Below are 18,176 nucleotides of genomic sequence, written 5' to 3'. Positions count from 1 at the left end.
AAAAGCCACGAAGAAGAAACCATATCCGTTGGTGAATCAGTTGCGTCAAGTTAGCAATAATTTAGCTTGTAAAAGCGAAAAATAGTAATTTCCGGCTTGTGCATATAATTGTCAAATGCCTTTGAATATTCAACATCAGGATTGAATACAGGACGAAATATACTTCTATATGTTTCTGAATATAGTTAAATTTTAAAAAACTGTAATTCGATGGCTTGACGTTACTCCAAACGATTTTTAACGTGTCGTGGTTTTTATTTTGGCAATTCGAACCGGATGTAACAGTTGTATTATTGCTAACTTTTCTGGTAACTTCTACTTTAGCAATACAAATCAGTTTGTTTTGTCTAGAATTAAACAAAATTGAGAACTAAATGGGGAGATATAAATGTGCCTACAACTGCGAAGGCTCCACCGAGTCAGATGCGAAGTATTTTAAGTGAGTATTAACATTTCTCAGCCGTAAGCAGAGAATAGTGGGCAGGTTTGTGAATTGTCGAGTTAACTTAGCTACATAAACATTAGCTGCAATCCCACCAGTGTGACACTCTTTGATTTTCTTGACTAAGTTTTCCAGCTCTTATTATGTTTTATCAATCTATGGATTTGAGAAAACGATACGAGATCAGCCTTGATTCAGGCAACTACTCTAATCGTCGTTTTATATAACTTTCAAACTAACTATGCCACCAAACATTGCGTAGTTAGCATGAAAATAAACTTGAAGTACAAAAAGTAAAACCTATCAAAATGCAGATTGACCCGTTTCACAATATTATAACATTATTGAATTTTATTTATTTTTTTAAAGCTTGCCGAGTAACTTGTGAAATTCATCAAGGCATCAATAAAGTGTAATCTATCTCCATAATAATACATCATAATTTAATTGTTTATTTATTTATTATTAACCTAAATCTGTAAAGTAACTAGTAACTATGATTAATAAATAAATGTAGTGAAGTAAAAAATAACAAAGTAGCAGAAAATGTTAATGTTCAAGTAAAGCACATATGTATTTCCCTTAGTAGAATTATGATTGTTATTATTAAAATTATTTCTATCTTTTTTCTTTAATATTGAAATTGGATTTATATGATGGTGCGCTCCCTGTCTTGAAATAAGTTTGTAATATGGAAAACAAGGAAAATCAATACATAAAAAGTAAAGATAAAAAATAATTGCTCAAGTAGAGCGCAAGTACTTAAAATTAAGTTACTTAATAACTTAATTTAAAAAATGTTCAGCGCAGATAAATATACACTCTAACAAAGTAATATAAACATGATTTATTGAACAGAATGCGCTTCCAGACCTAGATCCCACCTTTTTACTTCAGGGCTGTTTTAATGAGTCGTGTGTTTTGACAGGTTTCCCCTGTACAATCCCCGGAAACTCAAGAAATGGCTCACAAACATGAACTGGAAGGACTGGACACCGTCACGATTCTCCGTGCTGTGCATCAATCATTTCGAGGAACAGTACATTGACAGAACGGGCAAATGTGTGAAACTTCGAGAAGATGCAATTCCCACCATATTTTTATCCCCCGGTGATGCACAGGCAAGAGAGGTTTGTATGTAGTTACTGATTCAAATAAATAAAACAAAAGTTAATTGAGTGGGAAAAGTAATTTCAGAACAAGATAGTAAAACCTTTAAATCTGTTTCTGATAATCTCTAAAATAAAGATCTGATGTAAGTGTAATAACTGTCATTGTCCCCCCTGATGTAGTCTTCCAGCAACACAAGAAGTAAGAGAAACAAGGTAGCACATTATATTCATATTTAACTGTTGTAATTCTGTGATTGTGTTGTCTTTTGTGGTTATTTTAGCAAGCTTGTTGCTCAATTTTCTCTATTTTTACTTTCTTGGATTGTGGTTTAAAATAGGATATTTTACATACCACAACCAGTACACATTTCCTGAACACTGTGTGTTGTTTCCCTGTGTTGTGAACTCAGACAAATGGTGTTAAAGCCTCACAGACAATTCAAGCTCAGTCTACAACAACAGCTCCTGCCACGGCAAAGAGAAGAGTCCAGAACAAAGAGCCCAGCCAAACAGAAGAAGAGCCTGCTGGGTATGTTTTTACAGACACAGAGATTTTGTCTTAACCAGGGCTGCAACTAACCATTATTTTCGATTATCAATTAAACAGGCCATTATTTTCCTGATTCACTGTTTTGTCAAAAAAATGTCCAAAAAAAAAGTGAAACATGCACTGTGTAACATCCTTACCAAAAGCCAAAAACAAAGAAAATCATAAAATTCTCACATTTAAGAAGCATTAAACCAGCAAATGTTTGCCTTTTTTGCTTAAAAACAGTCTTCAAACATTTGCAGACTTAAAACTGACCTATGAAGTACTGCATAAATTGGCTCCAGATCCTCTGCAAGAGTTAATCAGCCAAAGAAACAGCCTTGAGCGTGTTACTCGAGGCTCTGTCAGAGGTGACTGTTATATCCCTCTGCGCAGGAGCACTTTCAGTAAGTCGGCCTGGTCAGTAAGGAGTGCAAGTGTGTGGAACTCAGTACCTGAGGAGGTTAAACTGCTAACAACATACAAGGCCTTCACAAAAAAGTTGAAATTGTGGCTTATCAACACCTGCAGCTGCCAACACTAAAAGATAAGCCTGTTGTGTTGTTTTGATGTTATGACAAAATGTTATGTTGTGATGTTGTATGTGATTTTGATGTTGTTTTTCTTAATTGTATCGCAAGTGTTTGTATATGTATTTTGTATATTGTACATGTTTTTTTTTTCTTTTGTTTGTTTTTTGTTTCGTAATTCTCTGCTTTTTTACATCATGGCCAGGGGACTACAGATGAAAACTAGCCTTCTGGCTAACTCTGGCTTTTTTAACCATGTGTAATCATGTGTTTTATGAAATTGCACTGTCCCCTTTTAAATAAACTAATAATAATAATTAAAAAATGCTAAAATGATTGTTAGATTATCAAAATAGTTGCCAATTACTGTTCTGTCGACAAACAAATCAATGTATTTATTAATTGTTGCAGCTCTAGTCCTAACCCTCCACTGTTTTTATTGTGTACTTGCTTTACTACCAGTACACAGTTCTGTATTCCTCACTCTGTTGGCTGAATGTTTCTGTGTAATGTCATACAGAGCTGGCCTTCTTCTTCTTCATTCCAGATGGTCATGTCTTTCGAAAAAGTTGTCTTGTTATACTTCAGAAACTGCGTGTGTGCAGTCTGTCTCTTGCTAGCTTGCCTCACCCTACTCTCATCCTGATTTGCTTAATTGAACGGCTAATCAGAAAGCTACCTTAACAACACTGACAACAAATATGTCAAACCAAAATGTTAATGTTTAAAGACTGTATGAATGAAGAATGTTTAAGCGTAAACTGACTTCTGTCTCTAAGCTTTGTTATATAAGTTTGTGTAAGTTCCAGTTTCCTGCCTTCAAGCTTAATTTTGCAAGCACTGAGACAAAAACATTCTCACACGGATGTGTGTTTGTGCTCTCATAGACTTTTGACAGTTTTGCTGCATGGAGGGGGTTTGTACACAGAACACTGAAAAAACCCAGAACATTTACAAGAGAGGGGGAAAAACTGACAAACCAGTTTAGACAGAGAGACAGTTACTGCACTACTACACAGCATTTAATGCTCTTCTCACAAGAAAGTATAAAATAGTAATAATTATTTTCTTCATTATCACATAATGTGCTGATTCTCCTGATTCATCTTTAAAAAAAAAAAAATCAAATATCACAAAGTAGTTTGAAAAAAGATCCAACTTTCCAAAATCCTTATTTATTCAGTTTAATATCAAATAAGACAAAGAAAAGCAGCAAAACTTTACATTTTATGAGTTTGATCGACGATAACCATAAATAATGCCTTTCTGCTGCTTACAGTACCTGGTAAAATATAACAAATTGCTTGTTGAAATAAGAATGTATTTCCAACATGCTTTTATTGAACAAGTTAACCATTAAACTAAACACATTTTTTTTTTTTCAGAGACAAAGACTCCAAAAAGTCCAACGACAAATGGAGGATTATAGTCGACCAAGGGTTGATGAAGATAGATTCATTTCCACATTTTTTTCATGGAGATTACTGTGCATCGCGGGTAAGTGGTATTATATATGGTATAATTACTAATCACTTTCTTGTTAATTTGGTGATAATTTGTTTCTGTATTTTTCTAACACAACAGGATATTCAGTGGGCTCCAGATGATAATTCAAGTGTAAGTACTTAAACTACAAATGTTGACTCTTATACTCATGTTGACTGCTATATTATATTTGCTATATGTATTTTAATCAAGTGCTCGTCTGTAATGTTCACAGATAGAATGTGAAGATCCTGAAAAGGTGATAGAGGTAAGTTACAGAATGATTCCTTGAATGCATTGCAACATTAAACACAAACTGACCTGATTGTATTTCTGCATGATGTGATGTTGTGTCTGCAGGTGAACGAGCCGTGGCAGTGGCTTGGTCTGGATGTCAGAGGGCCGCTCCCTCCAACACGGAATGAACACAAATACATCTTGACCCTAACAGACTACTACTCCAAGTGGGTGGAAGCTCTGCCCATGCAGTCATGCATCCCTTCAGATGTGGTGAAACACATAGTCGACATCATCGGTCACTTTGGATACCCGTTCAGAATCCTCTCCAGACTTCCTCACGACATAGTCCACAAAGTAAGTGCATCGCTGAGTGGCAGTTTGGAGAAGCAGGTATAAAAAGCTAAGCATTGAACTGCAGCAGTGAAAATGTATTTTAACCACTTTACCTCGCTGTCAGACTGCTCTCTTCAAAGCCACCAAACTCCATTGACAAAAACAGTAATTTCCCTCACAGAACACAGGAGGTGCAGGTCTACTACTGCGTAATTGATTAGTCTGTTTGTGTTATAAAGGGTTAGTTTGGATTCACCAGAGTCACAAATAAGTCAAACTATACAATTTAGGCAGCAGTACACCAACAACTCCTGTGGGTTTTTTTAAAAGATTTTAAAGATTTTTTAAGATAAAATTACTGAGGGTTTGTTTTTTTCAGAGGAGTCTGGTGGCTTTGATGAGAGCTTAGCCTGATATAATGGCTACAGTTCCTGTTAATACTCTGACTATGGATGGATAAGTACCTCATAAAACCCCACTTACATAAACTGAACTATACCTTGTATAAGTTGTTGAAATTAACAGTTTTTGCCTTGTAAATAGTTTTTGCTTCAGCATCCAATTTGTAAACTGAGATTACCCACTTGCCATTTGAAAACAGCCAAAGGTTGTTACTGAAGGTATGCTTACAATCTAATTTAATGGATATTGTGGTATATTGTCCATGTACACTATGTATCACCCTCACAGGACAAACAAAATATTTGGACACAAATATACCATGAAATAACCATGTCTTTGGATTTTATTATCCAAGGAGTAGGAGTAGGAGTGGGACTTTTACTTTTTACGCGGTTTGTTTTATTGTAAAGTATTGGTGTGCTAGTTTGTCCAAATCAACCAGTGTCTCATAGGGATATACCGTGTGTATGTTTCCCCATGTTAGATCAACAGAGAACTGAAAGATCAGCTGAAGATCACTGTTGCTCTGGTCGTCCATCATCAGCAGACGGGCACAGCGGATTTGACCACACAGCAGCTGATTGACAGGTCTGTGCTTAACAGTACTTATAACTATATCACTGATGCATTGATGCATTGTCCTGCTCCAAGTCGAGTCCAACGCAGATTCCATAAAACATTTTGACACTGTGAAAACTGAGTAAAAACAGAATGCAGTGCATTTTTGTGACCTGCATTCAGTTAAATACAGTACAAATACAAGATATCTAACACTCAAATTGGAGATTTTTTTGTAAACATTTACACAGATTCTGAATTTGATGCTTTCTGTTTTTATTCAAGTTTTACACAAAATCAAGAAAAGAGCACAGAAGTCAAGTTTTTGTTGAAAACTCTTAGCAATGCATAAGTGTAGCCTGTAATGAAAAATGCATTAAGTAAACTCCTGTTACGACAACATCTCTCAACATGACTACATGCTTTCTTTGTGCTGCTCCCCAACAGGATGGTGGGTGATCTGATAGAGGAGCATGCAGCAGACTGGGACGTCTACCTGCCTGCCAAAGTGTTCAGTTTGTGTTTCAAAGAGCATTCAAAGACTAAAGAAAGGCCATTTTCAATGCTCTGCTGTAGGGGATTGGAGCCCATCCAATCCCCCAGAGGACTTCATGTAAGTTTGGGTTTTTATTATTTGATTTTTGATTAGCTTTGTTTTTTAAATACAGTAAAGTGACCCCTGTGTTTTTGCCTCTGTGCTCCACAGTACAGTTATTCCCAGATCCAAGAGAGTGCTTTCGTGGTTAGATAAAAGTTTATTTGGTGAGTTGAATATATTTTTTATATGCATTTTTTGGGTTCATGGAATTATTTTAATATCATGGCATTTTCTTGAGTTTTTTTCCAGTAAGAGAAATTCGATTAAAAAAAAGTGACAATATTTGGAAATATCCAATAGGTCTCTTTCCTGTACTCGTCTCACTCAGTGTTTTTTATTTTTCAGGTCATTTGAGGTGAAAGTGAAACTGGGCTCGCTGATCTTCACAGACATTTGAGTACAGAGTATTTTTCGGCCATGAAAGCACTATGACTTTACCAATTTCAGGCAGTTGTGCCTGATTGTTTGCTGTTTTTTTATGTAAAATGTAAAACATGTAAATAAACTTTCTTTCAACAAGTTTTGTTCTGATTTCATATGGAATATTTCTTCAAAATAAAGTAATTTGTCAGCAGTACATATCACCATCATGACTTGTTTTCAGTTCTAAACTATTTCAAAAAAAGAAATTAAACTTTATCTATCTCAAAGTGCTCTACAAAAAAATACAAAACATAAAAGAGAAGGCAAATTGACAACAACATGATAAAATATATCAGTGAATGAAAAACAAAGATGAGACAATTTTTTTTCGGTACATCCAACTCAAAATGAATGAGTGTAAAGTCTTTGGGCAAAAAATAAACATGTAAAATAATGTCAACATAACAGCCACAGCTTGTGGCACCTTGCCTGATTTGTTTTTCTCAGCTGCTGTCACTTCAGCTGTCCCCTTCCCTGTGGTGGCAGCTGCTGTAAGGGCGAGAGGAGGAAGTTAAGTCCTCCCACATAAAAGTAGCAACCAGTGAAAAGGAACACCTGTTTGTTTCAGCAGGGAGAGAGACGTGATGAAGGTTTAGGATTGTACCTCAATCCCATTGCGCAAATTTCGGGCGAGTTGGAAAATAAACTGGACAGATCTATTTTACATTTAAAAGAAAGCGTTTGGCTTGAGTTGCAGAAGACATGGGATAACATAGTGTTGAAGTTCTCAGGAAATGTATTGACACTATGCCAGCGAGATGTGCTGCTGTAATGGCTGCAAAAGGTGGACACACCAAATAAGTTAATAAGTTAAATGTGGATAAAAAACATTAGGACTCACTTCATCTGTTATTTGTTGTGCTCAGAGCCACCATCTGCATGCACATTATGAAATTAAATCATGTTTTGGAGGCAAGAAAAGTCAATATTTTCATATCTGTCAGATGCTCTAATAATTTTGACCACCACTGTATATGTAAACAAATGGAGTAAATAGATTAAATTATAATATTAATTAAATATATATATATATAATATATAATATTAATTAAATATATATATATATATATCCTATACAGGATATATATATATATATATATATATATATATATATGCTGCAGCGCCCCCCGCTGGTTGGCGGCGGAGCTGCAGCTGTTTCTGATGCTGCTGTGATCTCAGTTGTCGCTGTGCAGTGGAGGCGTTTTTTTTTCTGTGAGCAACCAACCGCAAGAAATGGTGAGTGAGGAAAACACATGCAGCCCATAATGTTAAGGCGTGTTAACTTGTCAAACCTTACTTTAATTAACCATTAAGTTGTCCTCTAAACGCTAACACGTACGCTGTCAGCATCTGAACCAAGCTTTTCACAAAAATGGTCATCCAGGAGCTGCTGTCTTTGTTTAGCTAACCCTTGCTAACATGGGTTAGCTTCCCTTACGGTGTCAACACAGTCGCCCGGGCTAGCTGGACGTTGCTTTATAATGCTCGGGTCGATAGCAGGGTTGACAGAGAAGGGCTCAATGGAAAGTGCATTTAAACTAACATTGTTCTGAATTAGTGGCACATCAACTGACTAACTTTGCTTTTGAGGAAATGGCAAAGTAGCTAACTAGAAGCTAACTAGCTGAAGTTGTCAATAGCCAGCTCCTGAAGCTCGACTAACGTTATTATCCAAGAAACAACTTAGATTAAGAAACTTGGTGTTAACAGTCAACCACGGTGTGTCTAGTTTACTGGCAGACAGCATAACGTATGTTTAGTAAGTTATATCTTGTAAGAAGGGGTTCATTTTCATTTAACGGCTGCCTTAGCTACAGCTGAGCTAGCTTGGTAGGGTATGAGGCTAGCTAGCAGCTGCCGCACCGTGTGTCCTTAAACGCCTTGGCGTGACGTTATAGAAAGGAGCTGTGTTTTATTATTTGTATAAACTTAACCGGCTTATTTCCTAACTCACTAAACTGCGGTCACTGTCAGCCACAGCTGCTGCCACTCGGCTTTACCTTAAAGCCTGGCTGGTACATGTAGCTGAAACACATAAACAAGTAGCTGCTACCTAATTTGCTTTAACTTTTTCCAGCAGTGGTTATCACTGTGGCTTTATCTTCATTTAAATGTGCCCTTGTACAACAGGATGTGATGCTTTAGAGTTTGAGTTGACCTTACATTCATGACGTATTCAAATTTATTAAGAACTGTGTGTCAGGGTTTTTGCATACTGCCTTATTTTGTAGATGTATAGGCAAATATTATACTTTTTACTTCACTGCATTTGCCGGACAGCTTTAGTTACTTTGCAGATTACAAATGATCATATCCTTCCTGTCTAGTAAAAATCATGTATCTCTAGATGTGTGCAACCAAACGCTGCTAAAATATGACTGCAAGAGTTGCTGTACTCTAAAAAAATAATCTATTGAGTGGCTGATAGATTTTGGAATCAACTAGCCACAATTCCAGATGGACAAAAAGCCCAATTTCCAATTTCTCTTTCTTATCAAGCTAAATAAACTCTTTAAAAACCCTAGTGTATCAGCTGGAAAATGTATTGTCACAAAGATAAGATCAGGGCTGGTTTTCAGACAAAAAGTTGACTTTTCAGATACACATAGTTTTTACGAGACAGTCTTACTGTCGACAGAATTATGATGCAGCATTGGACTTATTTTTAGCACAACCATAAACATTTACAGCAGTAAAATGCAATATACACATTGATGCAGCAGTTATAACAATCCATTAATCCATTTTATTTAATAGTAAAACACTGGCAGAGAAATTGTGACGGCACAGTGACTACTTTTACTTTAAACACTCAACATACATTTTGCTGATAATGCTTACATTTTTTAATAACGTTTTTAATGCTTTGCTTTTACTTGAATATGATTATTTTAAGAGATTTGAACATGTCCTCTGTGACTGTGCATATGATTAAGCTTATATCAGCTGATGGCAACAGACATTTTGTGGAGGTTTTACCATAGAAAAGATCTGTAATGGGTAGATTATGAATTAATTGTCTTTACACCAAAATGAGCTGTATTCCTTAGTGGGGCTTGAAACAGACAATTTAATGTTTTTAAGGATTTAGTAAAGCTTGGTGGTTGTTCTAGCTTTGAAAAAAACTGATCAAAACATGAATGAGTTGTATCAGCGTGACAAATTCTGTTTGAGAAAACTGCAAGGGCAACAATGAAGTTTTTCTGAAGTGAATTTTCTTGGAAGTCATCAGTGTCTCATTTCCGCTCTTTCCTCTGTCACTTGATCTCACTTCAGGATGTGTTTCTAATGATCCGACGTCACAAGACCACCATCTTCACAGATGCCAAAGAGTCGACCACAGTCTATGAACTGAAGCGCATTGTGGAAGGCATTTTAAAGAGACCACCTGAAGATCAGAGACTTTACAAGGTAAATTACATGGATCAGCTTCTGGATCAGAATTGTCTGTTCAGAAAGTTGATTGGGAATGTACACATGCAGTTGTTATATGTTACAGTGACAGTTTAAGATTGCACTATGTGATTCTGGAGGAAGACAATGATTCTGGTGGTCAGATACAGATGCTTAAGATTGGTGGTTCCACCCGACTACCAACCCAAACCAATATCAAAATTTAATTGTATACATTTTTCAATATAGTTTCTATCGCAGTGTTGAAAAACCAGAACTGAAACTGTAACTGAAACAAGCAATATTCAAGTTATATGGACAATGCTTTACATTCTGATCCTAACGAGGGAGTGAATCGCTGTGCTGCTAGTATGAGTAAGAAGTATACAAAATAGGTTTTTATCTTGTTTAAGGTGTTTGTGAGCCATCTTATAAGTGGGATGCCCAGTTAGTGGAACACATGATTATAGCTAACAGCTTCTTGGTTTGTTGTTATTGTCGCTCATATCCATCTGAGAAATATTTAGAATAATATTAAAATAAACATTCATGCTTTAGCTCTGTCTGTCTATAAAATAACAAAAACTGTGAAATTGTATGAATTTGTGTACATTCTAAGAATTATTTACACGATTTAGGATGATTAGTCAACAATTGTTCTGCAGCCATTTATAATACAATGTTTTTTTCAGCTTCTCAGATCTGGTTTGCCAAATATGGTTTCTGACTTTTGAACTGACAAAATTAGAAAATAAGAGACATCACCATGGGCTTAAAGAAACTGTAAATGGCATTTTGAAAACCAATTTGTTGTTATTATTTCTAACTAGATCAATGTATCAAAAAATAATCAGTAATGAAAATAATTGTACTGTTCATAAGTTAGTTATTTCTTCAATATCTCTGGTTGTATTAGTCCGTATTTGTGCAGGAGCAGGACCGCTATACGATAATGTTGGATTTTGGATTTTTTTCATCTATTTGATGAATTGCATTAATTTGTTAGGTTCTTTAGATTAATTTAAAGAACAGTCGTACCTGTCTTATCCATATCGCCCACCTCTATCTGAGTGTAAAAAAGTCCAAATGCCAAGCTTGAACTACTTTTCAAATGCATAACGGACACTGAATTAAAAACTTGCGAGATCAAGCCTGATTTCCACCAGGCACGGAACGGCTGTGCCGTGGTCACCGTTGCTGATCGCTGCCACTCTAATCAATGAGACCATTTCCACCGGGCGCGCCGCGTAACGTCTCAGCAGTGTCCCAGCCGTTGCTAAACCGTGTCAAGATCAACAGAGCAGATTGCACCAGACAGGAAATCCGACACAGAATCAACGTAATACTCTTCCGCCCCCTTTCAAAATAAAACACAATACACAGTTCATGCAGCCTAAAACTACTTCACATCAACATTACGTCTTGACCGGGGGCACCAGATCAGCAATCAGTCAAAGGGAATCAGAGGGTCGGCGACGACGAGAGACTGATTGTTGAAGTGGAACAGCATACAATCATTTATGACATAACATATTCTTTTTATAAGGCTAGATGGTCAGATCAACAGATCTTCCACGTCGGAGAAGCAAAGTAAGCTGTTTGTTGTTGTTGTTTACTTTATACACACAGTTTTATCACGGGATCACGTACGTTCAGGATTATCGCGTGTTCTTGATATCTCGCGTGTATACGGCTGGCTCGCTACGCTGCCGTTAAGCTCCCGGTAGGAATTGACGCCAGGCAGAGGACAGTGCAAAACCGCGGCAGAGCCGTGCCACGGCCATTCCACGCTTGGTGGAAATCCCGTCAGAGACCTTGCCAGTTTTATTGTTGTGGCAACTTGTTCTCTTCAATCTCTTCAGGTGCCTTGAGCACTATCTCTGAAAAAGCTGTGCATGAACATGAAAAATAAAAATGTTGTGAATGAACAACTGGCTCTACATTGCTTTTAATTATTTTTTTCCTTGCTAGGATGATGTGATGCTTAATGACGGACAAACTCTTGGAAATTGTGGTTTTACAAATCAAACAGCTCGACCTCAGGCCCCAGCCACTGTGGGACTAGCCTTCCGTCTGAGTGGTAAGTAGTTCACCCTTTAATCAACCCCATATCAGACCATTTTCACTTAGTGTTACAGCCGTGGCACCATCCATTCACTGAAGCTGAGCAGCTTGTTTGGAATGGTAGTAGCTCTTATTTTCTGCTCAGATTTACTCTGTTATGTCTCATCTCTCTCTTGCTTTCTACTCACTGTTGTCACTTTCTCTGTCCTTCTCTCAGATGATTCATTTGAGCAGCTGAGGGTCGAGCCTTTCTCCACTCCTCCAGAGCTCCCTGACGTCATGAAGCCCCAGGACTCGGGCAGCACAGCCAACGAGCAGGCTGTACAGTGAGAGAGGGGGCTGGGAAACAAGAGAGGGACGCACAGGGGGGTCGGAGGGAGGATGCACGGGGGGAGGGAGGGGGTTGAATTTTGGGAAATGATGCCTCCGCGGTGAGTTTTACCTTGCCGACGACAGATCTTCAGCTGGGCACAAACAATTACATACACGGATTCCCCTTGTTGTAAATGTGAGGGCGGGTGCTGCAAAGTGGTTCATTTGTCCTGAAAATCGGTGAACGCATGCTAGATAAATTGATAATTTCACGCAAGACCCTTCAGAGATACCTGACGGACTTGTCACAACACTGTCAGTCATCCATGGGATTGGTTACGGCTGAACATAAAAAATTGTACCTCGTATTTAATTAATTCTAGTCTTTATTTGGGGTAAGGTTATTGCTGCCTTACTCGTGTTTTTTATTTTGCTGGCTTAAACGTGGGAAGTTGATAAGGTGTGACATTTTTAGGCTTTTATGTTTGTGTGTTCCTTTATTAAACTATTACTAGAATTTAACATGTTATTTGGTCTTTGGCCTGGATATGTTGCAGCAATAGCTAGGAGTTTGTGAATTTCTAAGTTACTATCTGTATTTCAAAAAACTTTTGAACAATGTGAATCTGAAATAAAAAATAGATTCACTTGTTAACAGGAGATCCGGCATTAAGATGAACATTTCTTGGTACATAACCTTTCAGTAGTTGTAGTTTTCTTACTGTAACTGCTCACGGAAGTTACTGAGACTGAACACACTCAGTTGTGGGTATCTACAACACATGTAACGCTGGCGTGGACCTGGTGTTGAAAATGAAAGGCAGAGCAGCAATCAAAAATTAATTGAGATTATTGATATTATTTACCTTGCTAATAAAGATTGGGGTTAACCAACTTTCCTGTCCAATGTATGATTGTAGCCAATGATATCTTGGTTAATGAGATCTTCTTGACTTTAATCAGTGGGGCAAGTTGTTTATAGTAAACCTAAAGCGTTTGTCATGTGATGAGTTATGAATCGTACCTTTGAGTAGTGGGCTGCACATTGAACTCTCTATCGTCCCAGGATCACTGCCCATTTAGGTTTAGCTCATGCTGCAACTTGTGTTGTATTATACCCTGTTAATACCTTAATACACATTGTTTTTTCCTTTAACCTAAAGGTTAATAACAAATGAACTTCTCCTGCACATCAAAACATCAAACTAGAATATAACACTGGGTCTCATGAACTAGAAAAACTACAATTTAAAAACTAAAACTTTACATTACTGAAAACAGGAAAGACTATTCTGACCTGGGGGTGTTGAATGAAATTGTTGAAATTAACATTTAAAAATTGAGGCTGTTAAACAGTGGGACATGATCAAAGTTGCACTTGTAACTGATTTAACATTAAAACAACTGTTTTTCATCTCTGTGCACTGTGGTCTTTTAATATGTAGTCAAAGGTAAACGTATTAACACAATAGTTTATTTTATGTGCACACCCAAGGCACAGTTTGGGGAATACATACTATCATAGATTGTCATAGTGCTAATTAAGAGTCACTGCCCTATTCAATAGCATGGCACACTGATGAGGATAGCAGAATTAAAATGGTACATAACTGAAGCTAATCATATAGGGTTGCTTGGATTGTAACTGGGGTGTGTAGACCTTTTTAAATGTGTAATTATTACAACTAGGCAGCTGTTTGTCTGATAGCTTCCACTATTGGGAGAACTCAAAGAAAATAGTCAGCAATATGTGCAAAGTTGACTGAAAAGTAACTTAATTAGGACTAACAATATTAAGGATGAATTTGTTTTGTTTTTCCCCAATAATTAAATTGTTTGGTTAATAAAATAGTCATAAATGCCCATCACAATATCCCAGCACCCAAGTTGATCTTTTTGAATTGCTTGTTTTGTCCAAGGAAACAATCGAAAGTCGAAAGACATTCAATTTACAATAATAGAAAATAAAAAAATAAAAATGTGCAATTAATTGATGAGCATGTTTTCCCATACTAAAGACAAAAACAGCTGATATAGTATTTTTTTTAAAGCAAGAATGAAAACAGACTGACTATATGGCTTTGCAAGGGTACTCGGAAAGCTGTTTAAAAAAAAACAAAAAAAAACTTAAAACTAAAAAGAAAGTATTGTACATTCAATGTATTGCATTGTCAATCTGTTCTTAAAACGGAAAACATATATAGAAGAAAATAAAACAATATAAAATAAATAGCGAAATAAACACCAGTACTGTACTTTCCAGTACTGTAAAGGTTTTTTTTTTAAGAAAATGTTTCGAAACACCCAAGCATTGTTTTCTGTTTGAATTGTTTTCGTAAAAAAAAGTTTTAAAATTGGTGTATATTAGACAAATATACAACAATGCCGATAGATACGAACACCAACAAAAACATAGTTAAAGTGACAGTAACATAAGCTTATTCCTAGGATTTTTGATAGAGAACTTCTCTTTCAATATATTAGTTGGTCTCCGAAATTAAAAGGTAAGTTTACCGTATAGTATCGAAATAAAATGTCAAATAGAATTTCATAAAACACCACTTGGCAAACTGACCTAAATTGTGACCGTTATTCTAAAAGTGTCCAAACTTCCGACGGCACGTGAAGGTATCGAATCGTACGTTAGCTAGCTGTCTGGCTAGCTTAGCATTTCGCTAGCTCCGCGGGTTATGTCTATGTATCTACAACCAACGTAGTTAGCCCAGCTGTTCTGCTCCATGTCTGAAGAAATAAGATCTGAATTAACGCGGACTAAGCGACCACACAACGCTACAGATGGACGTCAGTGAGTATGTTTTATCGGCGGGTAGGTCCGTGCTGGACATGGTGGAGCGGGAGTGGCAGCCGCTGTCCCCGGGCGAGCTGGAGCAGCGGCTGGACCAGGCGGTGGAGGAGATCCTGGAGGCTGACCTGATAGCTACATTTAAAACTCAGCCTCCTCACACTATACACGTTCAGTTACTGCAGAGTCAGGCTAATGTGCAGCCCCAAGTTTTACAGACGACATCCAGCAGCCCCCCGGAGGAAGAGGCGCCAGAACCCCGGGAACCTGAGACTGTGGACGGGGCTGCAGTGAAGGTACCAGTTTTCCTGGTGATCTGGTCCTGTTTCTGTTCTGAAAATAAGTTTATACATCTGTCAAAAGGGCTACGATAATTTTATTAATGCACAATGGAAATAAACTCTTCTCGGACATTCTCACACTGTCACCCTGTTAAAATAATAGCCTAACTAATTTTTTCAAGTTTTGCAGGAAACACAAAAAACTTAATCAAAAGTGTAACATATGACATTTATTGATCATTTCACTCAAAAAGGATGTAACAAAGGATGGCTATTGGCATAGTAATAACACTGTGTAAATTATGTAACTTAAGAGAAATAAATTACTTTTTTGAACATGCCTTTGTAACTTAAGCAAGATATGGTAACACTTTATTTTGAAGGTGTCTACATAAGCCTGTCAGAAACATGACATGACAAGTATCATGAGCATTATTGTTACTTCAAAATATCATTAATGTTCATGACACATCCCATGTCATGTTTATGACACGCTCATGTCACTCTTATGTAGACACCTTAGAGTAAAGTGTTACCAATATTAATGTCAACAATAAAACACTGATAACTAAACAATCTCCCTCTAGCTCTTCTTTGCTGGGTTCTTATCTGATGCCGATGAATGTGACAAATTGTCAAAGAAGTGATGATCTTAAAGGGGTAAAACCACACGATCTGATCAACTGAGGATGTAGGCGATTTTACCATAGGTGGCTGGCGTCATGAGGAGATGACTTAGGCAAAAAAAACCCAATTTTGACAAAAAAATGAGTTAGGCGACTATTTTAACAGGGTGACGACATGTATTTGTTGAGCGTTTTGTTTTGCCATCTGAAGCTGTCAGAGCTCAAAAAGGACAAAATGTTCACTTTCCCTATAGCAACTAAATGTATGGAGTGAGTGTGGGATTTTAAAAAAAGGTTAGGAGAAAAAATAGCATTAATGAACTGTCACTGACTACAGGTAGAAGATAAAATACCTTCCAAGGTTGGAGCTGCACCAAGTTGCCAACAGTATATGCATACGGATGCAAAAACACTTGCATGTATATTTCTTCACCTTTAAATTAAACCTGAACCCTTTTGTCTCACTTGGGACCAAACATTTACCATTATTGTCTTTTAGCAATATTTATTCTGGATGCCACTTGTTGACTTCACCTCCATTATTATTATGTGCTTGGTTTTGCGAGAATAAGTTGAATCGTCTCAACAAAATTTAAAGAGCAAATGTGATATGCAATTAATAATAATATAAAAACAACCTTCATAGACGATCACTGAATCCAAAAACAGGCAGAAGACAAACATTTGTGGTTTTATATAGTTGTAATGCAATAAATGATATGTGTAATAACTGAATCTACTTTCTTACTGTTGTTGCTTACTGTAACATAACATTCTTCATTTTTTTCTCCCATCAGTACATCACAGAACTGCTTCAGAGCTCCAAATCCAGGGCTCGAATGGCCGGACGGGCTCGTCTGTCCCTTTCCCACACTGTCCTTCTATCTCTCACTCTGCTTTCTGAGCGAGTCAGCTACCGTTCTGTGTCCCGTCGCTTCCACCTGGAGAAAGGAAACATCCATAGGATCTTCTTTTCTTTCTGTGAGCGCGTCAACACGCTGGAAGAGAGGCACATCAAGTGGCCAGTCGGTGTGTTGACTTCAGTGTTGTATGTGGGACATGTTCAGTACGATTTTATCAGTGATTTGAGTGTATATAAAGGGGTTGAAATGATAACGTTGGTGGTATTTCCTCTCCATTTTTCAGGCAGGGAGGCTGTAGAGGTTCTTTATCCACTTTGGAGCCCAGAGAAGGAGCAGGAGCAGCAGCAAAGTGTCTGTGAGGTCCTAGGAGTGTTGGGACACACCCGTATCCCTATCCGCCTGCCTATAGGGAAATATGATGTGGAGAGCACAGTGCCTGAGGTGAAGAGGATGAAGAAGGAGGCCCATCCCGACTCCTGGCTAAACCTGGAGCTTGCATGCGACCGTAAAGGCCAGTTCCTACACTGCAGAATCAGTAAAGGATCAGACATGGACGGAGGCCTCGCTCTGAGAGACAAACTCAAAGAGCATCCTGAACTGATGCCCTCGGGCTCGTGCCTCGTGGCCAGAGCCGGCTACCCGCTCACTGCTCAGATTTTAACTCAATTCTCAGGCAGTCACGGACCAAGAGAGGAGCTTTTTAACAAGACGCTGGAGGAGCATTTTCACATCCTGGATCAGGCAGTAGCCAACCTGAAAGCCAGATTTCAAAGACTCAGATATCTGGATATTGGACACTACGATCGAGCCAAAGCTGTGGTGCTGACCTGCTGTGTGTTGCACAATGTGTTTTTGGACTTGGGAAGAGAAGTTCATGGAGACGTTGACACAGAGGAGGCCACAACCAGAGAGGAAGAGGGCGAGGTAGATGAAGGGGGTGTACACAGACGGGACGCCATCGCAGATTTGTTGTTTAAAAACGTAGAATCTGGAAGCATGTGATGTGATGTCTGATGGGAAACTTGTATTCCTCTATGTAAACAAACAGTTCTTTAATATAAAGGTTTATTTTAACAGAATTTCTACTGTCTGGTTCTCTCATTGTATCAGATAACAGATACATACCGTTTTCCAGAGTAAATCTTAGTAATCCAAAGTTATTACCAGGATTTATCATAACAG

General features: G+C 37.7%; 3 protein-coding genes across 3 annotated transcripts; all 3 read left to right on the top strand.

The window, feature by feature from the left end:
- Positions 1-65: 65 nt before the first annotated feature.
- zgc:153292 (uncharacterized protein LOC100003014 homolog) lies at positions 66-6,748 on the top strand. Its single transcript, XM_059348821.1, has 12 exons — positions 66-439; positions 1,371-1,572; positions 1,735-1,767; positions 1,965-2,083; positions 3,999-4,110; positions 4,198-4,230; positions 4,334-4,366; positions 4,459-4,692; positions 5,558-5,661; positions 6,079-6,244; positions 6,338-6,393; positions 6,575-6,748. The coding sequence occupies exons 1-11, from the start codon at positions 375-377 to the stop codon at positions 6,380-6,382; spliced, it is 1,146 nt and encodes a 381-aa protein (XP_059204804.1). The 5' UTR covers positions 66-374; the 3' UTR covers positions 6,383-6,393; positions 6,575-6,748.
- A 1,015-nt stretch (positions 6,749-7,763) lies between these two features.
- On the top strand, positions 7,764-13,835 carry elob (elongin B). The gene is made up of 4 exons (XM_059348834.1): positions 7,764-7,888; positions 9,929-10,063; positions 12,017-12,125; positions 12,327-13,835. Exons 1-4 carry the CDS (start codon positions 7,886-7,888, stop codon positions 12,437-12,439), a joined length of 360 nt encoding a protein of 119 aa, XP_059204817.1. The 5' UTR covers positions 7,764-7,885; the 3' UTR covers positions 12,440-13,835.
- An 860-nt stretch (positions 13,836-14,695) lies between these two features.
- Positions 14,696-18,060, top strand: LOC131983276 (putative nuclease HARBI1). Its single transcript, XM_059347976.1, has 3 exons — positions 14,696-15,520; positions 16,929-17,160; positions 17,278-18,060. Exons 1-3 carry the CDS (start codon positions 15,218-15,220, stop codon positions 17,994-17,996), a joined length of 1,254 nt encoding a protein of 417 aa, XP_059203959.1. The 5' UTR covers positions 14,696-15,217; the 3' UTR covers positions 17,997-18,060.
- The last annotated feature ends 116 nt before the right edge of the window (positions 18,061-18,176 follow it).

Source organism: Centropristis striata, chromosome 13 (genome assembly GCF_030273125.1).
Source record: "Centropristis striata isolate RG_2023a ecotype Rhode Island chromosome 13, C.striata_1.0, whole genome shotgun sequence".
NCBI lineage: Eukaryota > Metazoa > Chordata > Actinopteri > Perciformes > Serranidae > Centropristis > Centropristis striata.
Note: the sequence above shows the minus strand (reverse complement) of the source record. Positions and strands in the feature narration are given on the sequence as shown.

What these genes read in the sequence shown, in the direction of transcription:
- elob (XM_059348834.1), top strand. An exon ending in AAGATCAGAGACTTTACAAG is followed by an intron (nt 10,064 to 12,016) that starts GTAAATTACATG and finishes TTTCCTTGCTAG; the next exon opens with GATGATGTGATGCTTAATGA. An exon ending in ACTAGCCTTCCGTCTGAGTG is followed by an intron (nt 12,126 to 12,326) that starts GTAAGTAGTTCA and finishes TCCTTCTCTCAG; the next exon opens with ATGATTCATTTGAGCAGCTG.
- LOC131983276 (XM_059347976.1), top strand. Translation starts at nt 15,218, where the DNA reads ATGGACGTCAGTGAGTATGTTTTATCGGCGGGTAGGTCCGTGCTGGAC. An exon ending in TGGACGGGGCTGCAGTGAAG is followed by an intron (nt 15,521 to 16,928) that starts GTACCAGTTTTC and finishes TTCTCCCATCAG; the next exon opens with TACATCACAGAACTGCTTCA. An exon ending in GCACATCAAGTGGCCAGTCG is followed by an intron (nt 17,161 to 17,277) that starts GTGTGTTGACTT and finishes TCCATTTTTCAG; the next exon opens with GCAGGGAGGCTGTAGAGGTT.
- zgc:153292 (XM_059348821.1), top strand. Translation starts at nt 375, where the DNA reads ATGGGGAGATATAAATGTGCCTACAACTGCGAAGGCTCCACCGAGTCA. An exon ending in CTCACGACATAGTCCACAAA is followed by an intron (nt 4,693 to 5,557) that starts GTAAGTGCATCG and finishes TCCCCATGTTAG; the next exon opens with ATCAACAGAGAACTGAAAGA. An exon ending in ACACAGCAGCTGATTGACAG is followed by an intron (nt 5,662 to 6,078) that starts GTCTGTGCTTAA and finishes GCTCCCCAACAG; the next exon opens with GATGGTGGGTGATCTGATAG.